This window comes from Lineus longissimus, chromosome 14, assembly GCF_910592395.1.
Source record: "Lineus longissimus chromosome 14, tnLinLong1.2, whole genome shotgun sequence".
Taxonomy (NCBI): Eukaryota; Metazoa; Nemertea; class Pilidiophora; order Heteronemertea; family Lineidae; genus Lineus; species Lineus longissimus.
Window position 1 is genome coordinate 11,392,492 of NC_088321.1, and position 20,921 is coordinate 11,413,412.

The window sequence follows — 20,921 nt, forward strand, 5'->3', positions numbered from 1 at the left end:
AAGTTCATAGAACAACGGGAATTGCGGTAACTAGCAACCATTCTGTTTCCCCACTAACCGTGCGACTTGATGCCAGTGACTGCACACCACCCAGCTACCGCTTGATCGTGAAAATCACAAACCAAAGTATCAAACTAATCCCCGGAAAAATCCCGGAAAAGAAAGTGACATCTTTAATCCCGTATGGTGCCAGTTGCCGCGCACGTCCTCAAGCTAATCGCTCACTATAAATGAAATTGTGGTGGTCAGAAATGGAAAAAATCTGCGTGATGCTCAATTTAGAATGCATCGGTTGAGAAGTAAAGAAGAAGAACAAACAGTCATTGCCTCTCGCCATCATATCGTTCGACTGATAGTGAGAATCGGTATCAGTTAATATCGGTAATCAGTAATCACGATATACGGAGAGCGAATTATTTTTATATTGATCGTTCATGTAATCTGCACGATAAAAAGAAAAGAATTCGCAATTCGCAATCGCAAATTCTTTGTTTGTGTTTCTATTTCGTAATCCGTGAACGATGCGAAAGCTCTTTGCTCCCGGATTAACAGAAATGGTTGGTGTCATATTCGCCTTCTGAATGACTTCATGCCAATCCGAAGTGCAGTCGACTCGCCATTGCGTCAATCTGTAGAGTAAAATTTACTTTCTCGCTTGCAATTGATGTTCATCTTCTTGCTTAGCAAGCTGTACGTGCGGCAATGTCTGCTTATTCAGACCAGCGTCAACCCGATGCTATTTAGCCGCGGCTGTGATATAAGAAGTTTGCTTACATACCATCCATGGTGAATGACGGCGCAAAATATTACCCAGAGTAAAGTACAGTGAAAACTGGGTAATCTTCATACTACGTTTTAGATACAGAGATTAATAGTATGACATGTAATTGAATTTACCCAACTACCCAACAAACTGAATGCTAAAAACCAACTCAGGTAAGCCCATTGCATGGGCAGCGCTGTTGCATAGACAGTTGATGCGCAAGTAATATGTCAACGTGCTAATGCACGATTACCCGCGCTAGGGCAATATTTCTTTTGTAAAAGTATCATGTTTCGTCGCTTTTTGTCCGCATGCATAACGGCTTCAATTTAGTGTAAATGTAGCATCACTTCGTTCATAATGCACGTTGTTGCTATGAAACAGTAAACTTGTAACATTATCATTGAATAAAAGAAGACGTGCTTCCCCTAACAGCTCTCTTATTTCATGATCTAATCTAGACTTAAAGATATCGAAGAGAATCATGTCAGTTGCAAGATTATAACAAACCGTGAAATATTCGCCGCTAAAACCAAATTTCACCTGTGGGGGGGGGGACGGAATTTCATTCCGTTTTAAAAAAAAAACTATTAAATAGTTCTTGAACATTTTTCGCGATTTTTGTTTTTGCAAACCGACATTATTCGCGAAGTCCACAGAACATCAAATGCATGGTGGTTTACAGTATCATGAGGATAATAAAGAGTTACGTATCATATTAAATGGCACAAAGTAAATATTTCTACATTATAAGATCCGATTCCTATTCGTAACGAATTTTTACTTGAATACACTCCCACGCTAAGTTCTTAATTTTCTTCCGATTGATGTTTCATGGAAGACTCATAAGTTCTCTTAATGATAGAGCGATTGCCATTGACGACTCTTCTTATCCCCAGATTCATATTTCAAACATACTCAACAAACATGAATCAGTTAATAGTTATGTCCAAAAGCTCACTGGAATCGTTTATATTTGCTTTATGTTTCATATAATCAAAACACATCATCATCATCTGGTATTACTGTCGCATCCGATCCAGTGCATTCGCATTATTCAGCGACTCCGGTCAATTATTGTGAGGTCACAGACATTTCTATCACAAATTAAAATGTTTTCACGGTTTTTATTTCGGCTGATTGAGAAATTTCCTTCACAGCAAATATTGTTAGCATCGATCCTCACCATTCAGATTTAATTGCGATAGGCTTAACCAGCAACAGCAAATAAACGGAATGCGGAAAAAAAATTTAGAATTTGCAAAAGGTAATACTAAATACATGTATATACAGGTCTGATCGTTTTCAGTTTGAAAGTACACACAACCGTTGTTTAGAAATCAATCTACGCCCCCCCCCCCCCCAAGAATCCCCATAAACAACATAGGGGAGATTGCCTTCACTTGATGTGACGGAAGTCCATAAAGTTCTTAAAAAGCAATCGTTATCTATTTGTGTCCTATCATCTCCTTAGAGTCATGTTTCATGCAAAACAAACGGCAATCATTTCGGCGCCAGTCGCTCGTGATGTTGGTTTTTTTTCATTTGAACATCTTTTCATAGCAAATGATGACTGTTTGACGTGAGCGGTTTCCTTTTGTTGTTTCTCGTCAAGGTAAATGTTGCGATTGAATTGGCTGATGCGATTCAAGCTTCTAGTATCGTTCTAGAGAAATACATATTTGCATCGTCTGGTGTTAAAATAGGAACTAGTTAAGTTTGACCAACAGTAAATATATGAGAACAAACGGTAGGTGTACCCCTTTAAACGATGCAACATCACCAAGTGTTGGTGGAGTTCAATTGATTCTTTATAACTGGCGCTGACAGGAACGTTGTTATAATCATTATCAGTTTTTCTAAAAATTGAAGTTTTTTGTCAGTCATCGTAAGCGTCTATCATGCGATCATCTAGTCTCTCACCTGTCTATCTATTGATACCTACATTTAAAACGCTTTCGGAATTCGAATCATCAATGCAATATTTTCTTCTCATTTCTATTGTATCGAAAGACGACGCTTAATCCTTTTGATATAGAAAGACCAGGGTGTCTTTAATGACAGTCTTCTCATTTCTTTTAGCCCGAGCATACATACACTCAGGAAAGATAAACATCTTATCTCTTCTTTGTATCCGTGCAGCCTGAGTAGCATGCCAGTCTAAATATACCATTCAGGCAAAGAAAACGGTGAGACACTTACAAGACAGTATCGGGTCACAGTTGCGAAGCTTATGAGCCTTTTCTTACACGTAAAACGACCTAAACCGGGCATGCTACCCTTATAAAGAGATCGCAGAAAGTGTAATCACAAACCGTTGTCTTCCCTTCCTATATAAATTTATCTACTTTAGTAATATCACGCTTTGATAAACTAAATCAACTTAAACTGTCGACATATGCCGATCCTGATGGTCTAGTTGTTAAGTCGTGCGTCTCGTGAACAGTAGGTGAAAGGTTCGAGACCCACGAGCTCGTCATTTCAGATTCGGTCGGTAGGTTATTAGCTGCTAGCTATAGTTTTCGTTTTATTTCCACGGATTTCACTGATGAGCTGGATTTGCAAAAATAAAAATCACGAAAAAAGTATTTATCGGTTAACAAAATCTAAAGAAATTTCGTAATTCGCAAATATTTATACGAAAACTCGTGAAAATTCTATCTTTTTCCAGATATTTTTGCGAATCGCTGAAAAGAGGCGTAAATATAAGGCAATTTACACTATTGGGTCCCTACAAATAGAGCGTCTTAATTTACTCTCGTACGCCACGATATTTTGACAAGCGTTCATCTCAACGATGTATATGTAAGCACAATTACCGAAGATATCGCGTGTCGGCTCTCACCTTGCGTGACACTATAAACCTCCTCTCATTAGACGGCCATTTAATCGATTGGCAGTCTCGTTAGGAAAGTGCTGCAGCTGGACGAACATGTTGACCCAACACTCAACACTCAATCAACAGTCCGGCTTCACTTCTACATGCATGACTAATACGCTACGTTATTTGCCCCTTAATTACCTCGCAGATAAAATGAAGGGTTTAGAAGCAGAATGGGCCATAACCCCAGTTTTTCCGAATTTGCGGCATGACCATTCTATGCGACACTGTGGATGGCCTTTATACATAACAGAGAAGTCTAACCCATATTAGTATTGCTATGCCCAAGGTTTCAAAGATTAACGATACTTTAAAAAATGTCTTCGGGATTTTTATTTACTCAAAATAAATTTTAAAAATTATTTACCTCAAAAATAATAGAAAGGGGTTGGCCAACTCTGCTTCTAAGCCGAGTGGGCCATTTATCTATCATCCGGCTTTTGATAGAATAAAGCTATACCCGGTATTACTGAATATTATAGCATTATTCTTTTATCTCTTTCCCCAGGGTCTCGGGCACCCTGTTTGAAACAAATGAAAAAAAACAAACTTTGGTAGGCTATGGATATGGAACCTATCTTGTGTTCGTGTTTGGCGCTTCTTCTTTTAAGTGGTACTAAGTTTTATAGGGGGATATTTGTTGGGTATTTTTATCCATTTATAGAAGTTCATGAAAAATCTCAATTTTCTGATTTTTTTTTCCGTTTTCAGAATTCGAACCCATCAAGAAATAACGAATCTAGAGCCAACTACCTATTATTGATTGTTGCCAACGATCTCCATGGGTTTAGGGAAGACATATCCCATCTAATTGCGAGACCAAAAGAATCCCTTTTATGCTCGGGAAGTCGTGGTACCCTTGTGTATTCCAGGCCGCTTTAGCGGCCATTAGGGCGGAGCCCATACGTTCAGGCCGCTTTAGCGGCGTCCGGGGTTCAAAGGGAAGGAAGCTGATATAATCAAAGGTAGGAATTAGGGTAAGACTCACGGTTAGGACCAGTCAGTGTTAGAAGGAGAATTAAGATATTTAGCTAGAGTAAGGGATGATGGCCGCTTTATCGGGTTATGTTCTCTTCTCACGACCATTCTTTTGCGACATAAAAGCCAGGCTTTAAACGAGTTTTGTAGACCAAACACGCTTTTGGAAACGCATCGCACCAACAAAATTGATTCGGGGATAAAGATACGCACCGTTCTGTGTATGTTACACTGCTCTCTGCGAACGTGGTCAACAACCATAATAGCAAATGAGAGGAACCACTTAACTGAGGGTCATATTCCTACTCGAGATAAGTGGAGAGGTCGCGTTACCATCTTTCTTATGATCGATACTGAGTTACAAACAATGTTGCGTGATTCGGCCACACAGTGCAGCGTGTATTACCTAGCGTATTCGTTATGTCTGTTTTCTGGGTAAGATGAAGGGCGTACAAGACAACCTCGTTTATAGTACCCTGGGACCAACCGCTCTCTTCGTCGACAACGAGGTTTTTTTTTCAATTTCAGAACCGTAAGCAATATGCTCGATTTTAACTTCTTTGTTGGCCACGAATGTATTTTAGTGGTGTAGAAAAAGGGCCACGGACCAAACGGCCATCGGGTCCTAGGTCAGGTCATTTATAGGTCATCGTCGGTGGATTCAGGTGATACACACAGTAATGCAACCAAGGCAAGAATTAGAGTATTTGAGCAACAATGCACGCGATGTCCGGACGAAACGGATCGGATTGGCACGACATTTAAAAGGATTATAGATGAGGTCGCGTATAGGGACCATTTATAAATTATAATCGCATATTGTCTAGTTTCCACGGCCGGAGGTGTGCAGGTATATGCTCATAATTCTGAACGAATTTAAGCCGTATTATTATTTGTTACAAAAAAACAAGTTTTGGAAACCTACTCAAGCATCTTCTTCCAACTGCGAGCTTCGATAGTGACTTTGACCGGAGATGACGGAACATGTTGTTTACGCACGTGACTCGAGGATGTTGTCCCATTCTTGGGAGTTTGTGGCCTCCCCCGTCGCGCTTGATGTCGGAGGCGTATGTATCTTGACTCTTTTACACATCTATCAAACCACCAATTCGATTCCTTCTTGTTCGAGAAAGTAAAATTGTTTTCAAGATATGAAAAGCCCATGATGGAATCATTTGCCACCAGGACATTCATTCAATTATTCAAAACTGTTACATCTCCTCAGGTCTAGCAAATCTAGTTTGTTGATACCGAAAGCCAACAACACCGGTTGGCTTTGATTATATCGCGATGTCGGGAAACTAATCCCACAGAATAATAAAGGACCATCAACTGCGTCATCAAAACGATATTACCTTTTGGAATCATGTGACCTTATGACAAGATGGCGACAGGAATGATTAGTTTTATCGATTTGATATGCTATCAATCATGGTTGCTTGGGTTGAAAATAATGAATAAGGAAGAAATGGTCATGTATCACATTCAATTTGGCAATATAATGATATTAGATGAAGTAGATTTAGGATATGATAGTAGATAAAAGTGTACCTTGTCTCCGCATTTCTGCAATACATATTCAATAAGCGGTTACCGAACACTGATGACGCATCATCATCAAATGGTCGGATATAGCCTTTTTGTTCTTTCTGACAAAAGCCCATACTAAAGGATGATAGTCATGATTATTGTAAACTAATGGAATGATTTCCAGAGTCTGATACGACATTATAAGAAAATACAATGCGCTGCCCTAATGATAATTGTATTTGGGGCTATTCCTACGAAGATAAGACTGTTTATTATAGATAACCGATATCTAGCGGAGGAAATGGCATCTGGGACATGATCGAATAATGTTGATAAATGGCAATGAGGAAATAGCTGTGGCGGACAGAATACATACAGACGTCTGAACCTGTGCACATGCGCAATAATACTTTGATGTATCATTCAAAGGAATACCTCGTTTATTACTGTTGTCTAAGCGCCGTGGAATCATATTTTAGACTTAAACAGCAACACCCATACAATAGAGAGAAAGAATCAGCTTGTATCATCTCTCCGCATCGTTTCGCAACGACAATAATGTATTACATACAGTCCAAATCACAATTGACATTCGTCCTGATTCGCGTCAGTGAGCTCGACAAACGCCCAAGTTGCGTGCCAATGTTTTGCGTATATCCCCCACGGCCTACGTGCGACTTACGAGCGACCTACGCGCTGGGTGACGCGCCACTGACGCACCAATGACACAATTTATGGGACGTCATTTCTGATTTGGGTTGTATGCACATAGAAGTATTCCTAGTGTTTGCAAATAATGAAAATACTGCTAGACTGCGCGGCGTAAACAGACTGACACGCTCTTTTCAAATAAAGCAGTATGATAATGTATCATAGCCTATGAACGATAAAACCGTAGAGTACCATCTGCTAACTTTAGCTAGTTTTCCAAACCTACCCCGGCCGGCTGAACTTGCAACGCAACGCACAACTCAATGTACAGATCATGATGTACATTACGGTCAATCTTCGCTCAGAAGCCAACCACTCCGAGTACATCCCGCTGACAGAGACACATCCAGTACACCGGATACATGCTCATTTCAGTCAAACTCGGGTTGGACCTTTGCTAAAAGCTTTCATAAATTCCCTTTGAAAGTATTAGATGAAAAACGAAACCATTTTCAAGCTTGAGTTTAAACCTTTGGAACGCCTCTGCTAAAAAGTCGATTTAAGGAAGTCATTTGTAGCTGGATTTTATTCCATAAGAATTTATAACTAATGGATCTCACATGGGTGATAAAAAGCTTCCATGAAGTATCTGACGACCCCACAGCCACAATTCATCTACGCTCGAACTTGTAATTCGGTGCGTTTGGTCAAACTCCGCGCAAAATTATCCCGCAAACAAAGGACCTTTGTTGCAGGGACATCTGACAAGTGTCGCTGCGATGTCGTACAAAACCATCCATTGCTTTTGTGGCGTCAACTGAATGGTAAACTGCTGATGCCAGTATACAGATAGACGTGTTCGTCTTTCTGGAGTGGGAGAGGTCCATGGAGAGACGATGCTGACGCGTGTCGCGTGAAAGATTTTGCGCATAACACGACGTATTTACGTACTTCGTACTGTCTTGTACGTAAGGGTTGCGAAACCTCCCCATGGAAAAGATGACCGAATCTAGCTTCAGGAATCGGTGAGGACCATTTCAAACGAGGTTATTCTTATCACTTGCACTGATTATCGGCGTAAAACCTACATACCTCTCGCTTCCAAAGCGCCTTACTGTACGTGTTATGTCGTGGCTATATGTATCGGCAAATGTCTGATTAAGGCTATGGGCATTCAATGTACATTAACCTGCGTCCGTAAAATGTTATAACCGACCCTATTGTCAGAAGGTCCTTGGGAAACCAAACCAACAACCCAGTCCTTGAACAACAGAAAATGCTAATATGGTTACTCTTAAAGCACGCGTATCCAGTATCATATTCTGATTTGATTGCACATGTGTCTGTGTATATACGACGACGCAGACATCATGTTGATTGAGAAGTCGTTCAGATGGTTAATTTCCGCCTGTGGAATTAAGCGACGCCGTCGGTTCCACAGTGACCTTGCTCAAACATGGTTGTCCACATGCCCGACTATTGACAGTCACCTCTCTGCTGGTAATTGTTTTCTAAGATACCTTGATTTAGAACGAATCGCATGCGCACTTGACAGTGTTAATCGCTCCGTGGGAGTTGAAATGTTGGCCAAAACTTCGGCTCTGCCTCCGTTTTAGTCTACATTTTAGCTCCACCTTCGCGGTTTTTGGCGAGACAATCAATACTTCCAGTGAGGTATCAATTCCTTAAGCTTATCGTGCAACTGTACAGGTCAGTATTGCAATCTGACACCTCTGTGTGGCGGAAAATAGCCATAGCTTGGTTGTCAGAAACCCAAGGATGACAACACTAGTACTGCTGCCAATTCTGTACGCATTTATTCTCCACGAGCCCTGTCCCCCAAATATAATGAGCCAGGACGATATATGTTCCGCGGATTCTCTGTTCCCCTAGAGTATTAAATACGGTTCAATGTTCTGTGCATGGACTCACGTCAGTCTTTAACCATGGTCCAAGACCAGCCCTACCTTTTTCCACAGCAGAAAGAAACATTTTGTTATTCAATGGCGCTTTGACAAATGTGTGGTTGAGCAATATTGATGGATAGGTTGTTGGATTGCTTTGCTGACATTTACATCAATCTCCTAAACTGAGAACACCATTGCTCCCTATCGAATGATGACATGACGAGCTTAATTAAAAATATTACAGATACCAAAGCCATCGCCTCAAGAATAACAATAGACTGGGAACTCATAAGGGGCGCACTCTGTGACCGATGACGGAGTGTCATTTTCATTGATTTTTTAACCAGCTTTAGCCTGCGCTAATGCTAATGAACTTAATCTATAAGCAACACTTAAAGGACTACTTTGCGTTACTCCAAATTGGATGTGTCAACTTGGTGACACGTTATAACTCTCATGATTTAGCACAATAAAGTTTGTTCGTATGATGAATTTTGGTGCTATGTTGAATTACGAACAATTCCCCAAGCCAGTGGTCACATTCGCTATGAAGGCAGAGTCGGTTTAAGGAACTGATACCGAGCTGGAGGTATTGATTACATGTATCTCACCAAACCGCGAGGGTGGAGCTAGAATGTATGACTAAAATCGAGATTTTGGCCAACATTTTAGCCCCACCTGCATGAGCGGTTTTAGTGAGATAATCAATACCGACAGTGAGGTATCAATTTCTATTCTAAAACGTCTCATATCAGATAACGAATGATGTTGTCTTGAATACTTTTTGATTGCTTCCACATGTTGCACCAATCCAAGCGGGTTATCGTTGCCTCACCATAATCGCTGAATTGCAAAAAAAGCTTCGTTGGCGGAAAGTGCATTACATGTAAAGTGCGATTCATTATAGATCCAGGTGTTTTAGAATTACTGACTCTACCACAGATTTCCCAGACTCGTGGTAAATAAAGTGACGTCACATCATTGGAGATTGCCACGCCAGTCTCAAACCGTCAACGTTGCTTAAGACAAGAATGTTGCAAACCTGGTAATCGCAAAAATCACGCTTGTGATTAACAGTACCTTATCCATCACTCGTACGTGTAACGACAATACATTCATTTAAACTTCAAATGAAGTTGAAAAAAAAAGTTTCACGGAGTTTCAGATTCCAGAAAAGTTCATTAATTCACAAAACCTGCGTCACAGTCTCCTAATGTGTCCCCTAACACCCTACACCCCGTACTGCGCTAAACATTGTTCCACATTAGGTGATTTCGGAAAAAAAAGAAAGTTAATGACCCAAGTATCCTATATTAGTAGTCTTAAAAACGCGAAAACTCCTCAAAAGCCGGGCGCAACGGTGATTATGCCTGTATAGGAAAGGCACACCATACATTTCAATCAAGCAATTAACGCCGACTAATGATCTCTCCTCCTACTGGTATGCTTGGCAGGCAAAGCTACGCTGCCTCCGTCATTTCCCACTGGTCATATTTTGTTTCCTTTGGCGACGTCTGGCATTTCAAAATGGTTACCCGGTTGCCTGCACCATTTTGATTGATTGTGATCTACGTGGCTTCTGACAACAGACGCATTGCGATTTTTAAAAAGACATTTCGAGATGCTCGACTCTACTTTACTCGAATGTGTTTCAAGTATTTCTCCTCAGTTTAGTCTTTCAATACCTATATACCCCCCCCCCCCTTCCCCACCACCAACAAACATGCACACGCGCTACCAGCACCACGACAGATCAGAACGTAACCTCCCGTCCCTCTTAGATTTAGCGGAGTATTGGCTTCTCCAGAGTGGATCAAATATGCTTTCATAAACGCCTCTGGCGCCTTCGCCTGCGAACATCGCACAGTCGAAAGGGAAAGGGGAAGGTTGATGTGATGACGTCCAATCACGTGCCTTCTCGCACTTATAGCTCTTATCGCATGCACATTGATTTATTCGGGATGAACCAGCCACTGTCGTGAAACACTAATTTCAGGGTTGGTGTGCCATATTGATCGAAATCAATAATCTATGATAAGTATTGCCGAAAAAAATGCATAAAGATTTTCTCCTACCTCCGTATTCGTTCCCCACTTCCTTTCTCAAAATTTGGTCTCCGAAATCCGCTTTGTTTGGTTCCAGTTGAATGTAATCCGCTGTGAAATTATCCCAGTCTTGCACCATTGTATAGTACACTGAATCAATCGCCAAGTGACAAAATCGTGTCATAATAAAATCTTGGCCTTGCTGATCATAGGCAATCTTAATTTTCTGCCATTTGTACAAATCGAATATGTTGTGAAAGAAGTTTGTCAGAGATAGAAAGTTGACCGGTGACATTGACGTCAGCATCCAATAGGTGGAGCGACGACGCGATCGAAAATCTCGCGCAATCGCGCCGACCGAGACTACGGGGATGTTCCAGTAGTTTGCTTGGCGTACGACTGGCGCTAGTGTGAAATCGCAAACCGGCCCAAAGAACACGTCGACCTCTTTAAACATGTAGAAGTTAATCGCCTGATTCATCCCGTCTGCATCGGTACATTTGGAGTCCCTGTCTTTGACTGTTAAGGTTCTTCCTCCGAAAATTGGGGTTTTGTCAATTGCATTTCTTATTGCAGGCAGCACCCTTTTTTGCGCAAACAATCGCTGTTCCTCAAAAGGAATAATCGCGGCAATTTCGACCTCCTTCTTCACAGCTGCACCCCTTTGAATATTGTGTTGCCAGTCCTGATTGGCTAATCCTGTGATCCATTGAGGCAGCAGTAAAGTAAGAAGTAATCCGCAAGCGAAGTTTTGATTGGTTGCCACCATAGTGTTTGTTCTTAGTGTGGCGGATTCTATCCAATGGGGAAGTATGATAGTTATGATTGCGATTTGGACTATCTTCGATTTCACGATGGAGGAAGACATGGCTTAGCAGTTGATGATGACGTCAGCAGTATCGTCGCTGTCTCCGCCTGAAATGGAATAAGGAAAATATGTAGAACGCGATTTTACTATCAATTTTGGAAGGCTTTCATTTAGATGACCCCGTACAAATTGTTGCTTTAGCATCCACGCTCATTGTCTTTCAATCTTCTCTATCTTTCAAATTTAACTACCAAATACAGGTCACGTACAGATTATAATTGATTTATTGTCCATTTGATTGCATTTATGAAACAATTTACATTCAATGACACCACGCATGACCGTTTCGGTTCATTTCAAGAGCAGCATCTGCTCTACTTTTAATCGAAACTCGCCCCGAAGTACATGCCGGCCGGCGGCATGTTAATTAACTGAAAGAAGACAACAATTGTTCTCTGTTCATCAGTATTCATATCAATTTGTTTCGTTTTTTTCTTCACAATAGATATGAAGAGTAAGACTTCCTCTCTCGCATCACAAAGGGTAATAAACCAACAATTATTTTGTGGGGCTGAGGGCAATGTATTTGAATTCACGTTTATCTTAGACAATTTACTTAAATATAAACGAAATATGCACATTGATATTTCATCAAAATTGAACTAAATTTTCCAGTGAATGCGCTATCAGATTGAGCATGCAGGCCGAGGGTCTTATGCACGAGATGCCACTTGAAACAAAAATGTGGATAATATGGACGTTGGCTGAATTTTCGACACTTGAAAAACAATGTAACTTCTAAAAGGACACTGTCGCTAAACGTGATTATGAAATACTTACCTTATGCACAGTACGCAGAGTTGTTCAAATTGCAAACTATCCAAAATATAAAATAAAAACTTACCGGGTTCCAAGTGAATATTTCGGCCAGGGGATAATTTGGCATCGTAGTTAGGATAATACTCCGGCTCGCCACCAAGTGTCGCCACATGTAGCAACAAACCAAGGCTGATCTTTAAATCATGCTTTCGCTAGTTTTTCTGTTATTCTGTGGCCTGCTTATAAGAATTTAGCAAATTTTTGTAATGATTCTGTTTGGAGTAGTTGCGATCCAGCTGGAATAACTTTTCGTATGAAAACAAACTTATGTAATGCGTAACTTGCCCCTTTAAAGTTATTTTATTGATCGTATCAATATTTTCAGATTTGCAATCTCAGGGGGTGTATATCGGTCACACAGGCACACACCAGGCAAGTTTCGCAAGCCGTACGAAGAAGCATTTTTCCGACGACTTTATCTGAAAATAGTGATGTTTCACTATTCAATCTAAGAACAGCTACACCAAAAACGGTTCTCGTTCCCATTGCGGTGTTGGAAGCATACAGAGGAGACATATAAAGAAGGAATTCGCATTCCCATTTTATATAAAACCTTGCATGCATTCATAAACAATTTTTTACGGCGGGGTTTTCGTGTCCTGACTGTCAGCCGTTGGCGGGCGGCTTGTTTCGCCATGCACTCTCGGTTTACAAATCAAGGTATGCTTATATTTTTCGCCAGTTTATCGCGTGAAAAAGGGTATGCCGCACCCTTTCTGAGTGTTTTCTGAATCACGGAACGGGAAAGCAATCATCCAACACCTATAGGCGGATATACAGTTTGACGTGTCGCATAAATGTGTTAGGACTGGACTTGATGGCACCACGGTCTATTGTAAGCAATTATAAAATTCAACTATATAAAAGTGTTTTTTTTTAAAATAGACTCGTCTGTCAGAGATCTGAATATGTCACTACTTGCTAAGTATATTTGTGGGGGTCACCCTGTGTCGGTACCCAGAACGAGTCCATATGTGAAAATGGATGATCCCTTTCCGCCGTGGCATTCGGTCAGACGGCACGGTCGGCCCGTGCTCCCCGCGGCCCAGTCGTGGGCATGATCGATCGAGTGGTGGACTCACTGAGGGCGGCACTCCTCCACGCAGATGACTTGAACAAGAGGCAGTCCCAGAATAATTAGGTAATGGCTGACCTTCTGGTACGGGCTTTCTAATTTTGATTGCATGTTGTACGCTGTATCCTGGAGTAGTTAGACTTATCATGGTTGTAAATTCAGGTTTTGAATGTTACTTTTCTCAATTTGAATAAAATATAACGTTTACGTATGATTATGGAGGAGGTTTTAATTGAATAAATGAATGAATCGTTCGTACGGACTGCGAAACTTGCTTGCTGTTTACCACGTCTACGAAGCGTATGAAACAGTAAGCTACTGGGAATTATGAAACCATCTCCCCTAGCTTGGTAATTGATAAATGATGATATTGACTACTAACAGTCATGGGGAACCTGAACAAAATGGATACGCTTATTCGACGTGCTCGCTTGATTCGAATCATTGAATAGAGCGGTCACGTTTCCTTTGCTCCAACAGCCTTGTTAAAGCTAAATGAAGCCATTTAAACGTTACAACAAAGTGAGCTGAATAACACTGCATAAACCGTTGCCCAGATTGCTGATAATCAGTCTTGTGTATCCAAGGCAGGCTTACCAACTTACCGAGCAGACTGCAATGGATGGTGCCAGAAAAAAATCGTTGCAGCACAAGGAAAATGGCCGAAATGTGAGGTCATCATTGGTACATCGGTGGTGAGGCAGATATTATGGCTGACGAAATTTATTATTAGATTAACACAGCTTCATTTAGTCGGAAGACTCCAATAACATCGTTTTTCTAACTTTAGAGAAACATGTTCTCAGGCATGCCAGGACAGTCATTCGGCTCGGCAAGTTGGAAGGCTTGCCTGATTCTCAGCATCTCGGAAACGATGTCGCCAGGAGTGAATGTGCAATTTTAGACAACAGCTCTGAAACTAACCAGGAGTTTATTCAAGAACTCTATTGGCATATAACAACACAACTTACCTTGCTTATCAACGTTAGAAGAGATAGGTTGCTGAATATCACGTATTAGTTAAGCCCGAGATAAGTATCCGTAAGCGTTGTTGATCTTAACCTCACTATCACGAGAACCCGGGCCTGCTCGTTGTCCTCTTTGAAGGTACAAGTGCACAAAAAAACACCGTTTTATCCATGTTCAACGCACAAGAGGAAAAACAAGTAAATATACCTTTTACAGTGGGAGTTTGACCGAGACAGTTGGATATGACGGTTTGCGCATCTAATTCAGCTGGGGATGTCATCTCAATTCGACGCAACACCATCCCTTGGCCAGCGCATTGTCTCAGAAAGGATTCTTACGCAACACTAATCTTTTTCGCAGTGTTAACTGTTTCAAGTGTCTTGACAGACAATAGACTTAATTGGTTGATTAGGCAGGAGGTGAAGGGGCATTGCGCAATCCCTAGCATTTCTCACCTTGTTCTTTCTGTGACAGACAGACTCATCAAGACTCAGCAGGGCGTTGATTGTTTTTTTGTTTGATTAGCAAAAGCCACAATGGGTCGATGATTACCGGTGGTCAGCGTCAATATCATTGTTAAACAACACTCTATCTTATGCCACAGTTTGAGGTTATGGTATTCCTCTCCTTGATTGCCCGTATTATAGCCAGTGTGAAAACATGATCGTGACACCATGTAGTCATGCTATAAAACATCTCCGAAATAGTTTGTTTGGCGTGTCACACGGAAGCTTAAACAGTACCGCAAATTGGTCGGTTGGGAAATTGCACTTAGTTACGTGTACTCATTGTCAATATGGCTTGCTATGACTCCCAGCAATTTCAATTTGCACATTCAGTACAACATATGTATCTGACTTTATTTTGGAAAAGCCAAACTTACCTTGGGTTTTTGGGTCAGGGTACATTGACTGACATCAAGTTCATTTAGCAATGTCAACCAACATACACAATACAGATGTTTCTCACGCACCGTAGTTTTAAATATATATACGTCATCAGCTAAGTTAAACTCGAATCATTAGTGACGGTTGCTGTCCACTGCATGCGATTGCGACGCAGGTAGCAGTGACTAAACTCGCTCATTTGCACGGCGCTTACAGACCATGTTGTCTTAAGCGCTACGTACTACGCACTGCAGCCAACCCATAGACAAATAAATTGGTTCTGCGATTATGCATGCCCTGTGCAATTTAGGTAAAATCGCAAACGGAGTATGAATCCGCCAGCGTCCACAAACGAACACATCGCGCGATAATGCTATATAAATTGCAATCGCTCGTTTGCGACGCGGATTACTTATAGACACCCGAACATCGGCGTTCGATCTATCCCAGGGCCTGGTTCTTCAAAACAAATGTTGTAACTAACGCTGGCGTTAACTTAACTAAATGCCAAGTTAATTTAACTTGGCGTAGGCTTAACGCCAAATTAAGTTAACGCCAGCGTTAGTGACAAAGCTTGTTTTGAACAAGTGGGCCCTGATCTTTACGTTGGTGTCAACATTTTGATCATGCATCGGACGCCGATGGTTGATCGAGCGTCAGAGGATGAATTCGGCTGAATCCTATCCTTACAGTACGCATAATACATTGTGTATAACAAAAATTATACATCGAAGAAAATAGTAAACTAAGTGTAACTTACCGTATTATTGATCCGTGTATCCTGAGACGTCGCTTTAACCGAATAACCTCTGGAATAACCTCGCGTGCAACCGTAATACATGAACTAAATGACTGCAAAATGACACAGCGCAGCGGGAACATAAATATATGAACAACGTAATAAACATTGAGTCTGAGTCCACACACGTATTAAAAACTGTCATAAACATCTGACAGTTTGATAATTACCACAGTTTTGTGTGATTGCGTAAACTGATTTAAGGTATAAGATATATTCGACTTGGTTCCGGTAATGCTACCTCCTCTAGTAGAGTTTGAGTCATTTTAGACCGCTAAAAGAAAATACCAATGACTTATTAACAACGATTTTTAGACTACTGCACTATACAATGTTGTAGGCGTTTTCATAAGTAAATGTCACTACCATTTTGGGCTGCTGTGCAAAAACTACTTGGTCGATTTCTTCAAAGTTTGTTTTCTAATGTGATTAGGTTAGAGGTTTGCAAATCGAGAGACGATTTAGACGGCATGACCAGTCAGTCTACTTCGAGCTATGAGATAGCCATCAAACAGTAAAGTTATGCTGGACACTCTCGGGAATACGACCCGTCAATTAATCAAATATGAAAGTATTTGACATAAGGATATACTTGACGCACCCATCAAATGACTGACTGCGTCCGGCTACTAGTTAAACATTTCCTCATCAAGCCCGTCTACACCAAAATGGTTTAACCGGGACACAACCGACATGTCTTTTTCCCCAGTCTATTGTTGTCAACCGGGAATGCCCCAAGAGATGTCGAGGTACAGCTTTACCAAGCTCACATCTGTGTCCCTCGGGCTTGCCCAGTGGGTGACGCAGGTTTTCATAGACAGTACGAACACTGAACCAATTAACAAGATTGGAGATGTGATCGCTACGAGTTGCCTGCGATTAATTAAAATATACTGGTCAGAAATCATCAACAAATAATTGGCTCTTGGGACCCGAGCCTTGGCTAATACAATATTAAGAGCATCCCCGATGGGACTTATAACCTCCAATTCGCACCTTACTTCTATGACAAGCAAACGTGACAGAGGAAAACAATAGACGGCGATTGTTTGCCTATCCGAATCTAAATCTGTTTGCTAAACACATTTAGTACCGAGAAGTTGCTGGCGGCCACAAAACCATGAAAAATGTAAACTCGTGAGGGCCAGTTCAACACATTTCCCTCAATATATCCCAAGATTATAAGTTGACACTTGAAGGTCGTTAAGTAATCGACACATCTTGTGTTTCTTGACGACGGAAATTTAACGGGAAATGTTTCCTCAGAACTTGGGAGCAAGTTAATGACACGAGAACTGTTGACTCCCAACCGGGCTAAGCGGTTTGCATTTACCGCTGCATATATAAGTGAGTTGGTGCACCCTACTCCAAACATAGGTACCCCTGTGTGACGGCCTCCCTATTACTATGATAAGTCTCCTGTCAACAAGTAGTTAGGAGCCTAATTTCACGGTTGAGCAGGACTCGGGTTATGGTGTCATACCGATGAGACAGTGTGAGCTAGGTGTTCACTGTGTGTGCATATTCGCTCAGTGGAGACCGGTGATTCCCATTGGCAGAGTCGTGGGCTGGCGCAGGAATCGGGTTCCCCCGTTTTGTCAGAGAGCATCAATTTTAAAGATGCCTCTTCCTACATAGATAGACAGAGAGATAGACTTATAGATATTTATTAACCCCCAAATTTGGGGAGGATTAAAATTTCAGTACAAGACAGTTTAAAAACATAGAAATCGATCAGCCCTGTATAACATGTGTGCGAAAGCAGTCTACAAATTAAGTATCAGCAGCTGACAAGCCATGCGGTGGGAGTCTGACCCCGGAGTGCGATAGTCAGCGCGATGAAGCAGATCCAAGAGTGTGTCCGCTACTCCGTCTGCGCCATCGCGCCAACCATCCAATTTCACCCGGGGCCGCACCAGGGGCAATGTCAGCGGCTGATAGGTTAAAACCAAGGGCACGGCCCAGTAACGTGCCTTTTACCCTTTTGCAGGTAATTAAAAATATAGCGGGTAGATCAGTATTGAGCCGGCGGGCTAAATACGGTATTTCTAATCTAAGCCTTCAGATGCCCGTGAAAAATATATTTTTCATTCGGTATAGTTGCATTGGTTTGAACTCGATATCACCAAAAGTTTTCTTAATAAACATTGATGACATACAAAACACTAATCTGAAATTTCCGAACCTAAAGATTGTCATCTATGCCGCTAATCATGTAATCTTTATCATTTATGAAATTTGCCAAGACATTCTGATCGAAACTTGATGCACGAGTTTCTAACTAAGAACACGTGAACCGTGTTATCATTAAAACGCTGCGAATCTTTGATGGATGGCATGGCAATATGGTTACAACCATAAATCGAAAAAAATCCGTAAAGACTAACCGTAGAGATTCGACCTAGCGAATTTCGACATTAAAGAAAAACACGAATGATAATTCCAGTGCAGAAAAATGTGTGATAGTTTTCAAGTTCATTCAACCAATAGTAAAATCCTCCGTTTTAGTTGGTTGGCCTACTCTTAAATAACTTAAATACATGATATTTAAAGACTTATCCCAGCCATTCGCGATCCAGATTAAAGAAGTAAGGTGACGTCGTTCTTGAGGTTGCCAGAACGTTCCTTCGTATGAGCGTAACTTAATTTGAAATTTTAGAATTCATCATGACGTGTGTTAACGCCATATCGTAGTAAATTGAGAGGTTCAGTATTACCAATAAGTTTTGAAGCATCAAACATAATTATCAAAATACCAATCAAATCCCACTGATCATCAGGCCTTCAAAGTCTCTGATCTTTGTGTTCATGAGGAATGTCAGAAATTTCTCAGTAATTCAAATCTCATTGCAGCAAAACCTGATGTATTGCTCTGTAATTTATTCAATCAACTTGTGACGTGTGTTATCATCATAGCGGAGTAAACGTTTGATAGATGGCATGACCAGATACTCCGCCAGAAATGATCCTTGGATCATTTCGTCATCATAAAATCCGCATTAGGATCAGAATCAATTATGCCTGTCGTTTAGCAACATTACGGCATCAAAATGCGATAATTTGGTCATAAATCAGGGCCTTTTATAAGATCATAGCGCACTAGGGACACTGTCTGTTGGAAGGCGAATTAGTTCGAAAATGTGAAGACTGCTGCAATCACTATTGTCAATAGTACAGTTGTTGCTCCAATGTCAACTTAGATTAGTATTATCCATGCACCAGCTCGATCAGACCAAATGAAACACAACCGCCTTCATTTTCATTCAATTTTCCATATAATACGCAACCTTTGAAGTTATGAGTGAATTCAAGCGCTTTTTTTTCAAAGTCGAAACGGATTATTGCACGCTGCCACGAAACTGATGCGCATTTGGGATTCGAGTATAGTGCAGAGACGCGGCAAGCAACTGCCCTCTTAGGACAGCCACTGTGTTATCAAACGCTGGATAGAAAGAATATTGTTTGCCAAACTGGCTGCCTCTGACTACTCTCGGAACCGTTCGGGAATTATGGAAGGCCGAGATTTTGACTTGATTCTTTTATAAGGTGACTCTTTGTCAACCCTTACATCCGGGATCTACTTGATTAGTATTCAAAATGGCTGCACCACTAGACCCTGGATACTTGTGTACGTCATATCACTCGTCACCGCCAGAAGCTGAGGGTGACGTAGCATGTTCGACCTATGACCCTTCTATTCGGGCACTACGTGTCAGCACTATTTCATCATGACCAAAACCGTTTGTAGCCGACCAAATAATTGTAAAATTGAGCAATTATCCCATGGTGAATACAAATAAAGAAGCCTTATACTTAAATATGAGAATAAATTATCAAAAGGGATTTTGAAATAATATTTTCACAGTGCTCGCGCGATTGGCATTTGTAACACGTGTTTCTTCCGTTCTATTTTGCTCGGAGTGCCCGTATGCCCGTATCACCATTAGTTTCATATATTATCCGTGTCCATGAAGTTCTATTATGCCGTCAATTGATTTGTGATTGCATTAGGGTAAATGGTTATGTAGACTGATAATGCCGCCCTTTTCGCCGATTCAATGCAACATTCCATGAATACATCTAGTGTCAAAACATTATTTACATCTTATTTGCATGTCAAACGTTATTCGTTGACCTAGTAATTTACTGGTTTTAGATCGGCGACACTAGAGTAACTTCAATATTGGCTATATTCTTTATAGAATTTCTAAATGTTAATGCCATTATGAGTACCAATGAAGAAAGCAGTCCATTAAAATAGGAAGGTGCCTCTCGTTTATAATTCAACTTTATTTTCTAAAAACCCATTATTACAATATAGATTAAGAGATTCAACGTTACTTGAAATCACTAAGGGAATCAGTTACTCGCAGCATCAATTATTCTATTCCGACTTAAAGGAAACCTATAGCGAAACGTTTATAAAAATGGGGAGTTTTGAACGGTCCGGTTAAAACCTAAGGCGGGAATAAGCTTCCATTGATAACAGTTAGCAGTTTCGAGTTCCCCTTAGGTTATTGATAATGTTGCCAATGAGCTGCTAAAGAAGTAGGCCAATTAAGTTATTTTTACCACGTTCTAAATAAAGACGTGTGCCACGACTGGATGTCTTTAGGAGTGCGCCGCGCTCAAGAAACCTAATCACCCTACATTGTATATCAGCAGTTGACTTTTCGGCAAGCTAATACAATAAATGACAACCTTTGAAGTCGTAATAAGCGAGGTTCACCAATTATATCCCTCTTTTTA

At 40.9% G+C, this 20,921-nt stretch overlaps 1 protein-coding gene across 1 annotated transcript in view; it reads right to left on the reverse strand.

The window, feature by feature from the left end:
• LOC135498977 (atrial natriuretic peptide receptor 1-like) overlaps positions 1-20,921 on the reverse strand; it is an 813,512-nt gene that overhangs the window by 414,081 nt on the left and 378,510 nt on the right. The window contains exon 3 of the mRNA XM_064789559.1: positions 10,786-11,670. Coding sequence (XP_064645629.1) covers positions 10,786-11,623 — 838 coding nt within the window. The 5' untranslated portion in view covers positions 11,624-11,670. The remainder of the gene's footprint in view (positions 1-10,785; positions 11,671-20,921) is intronic.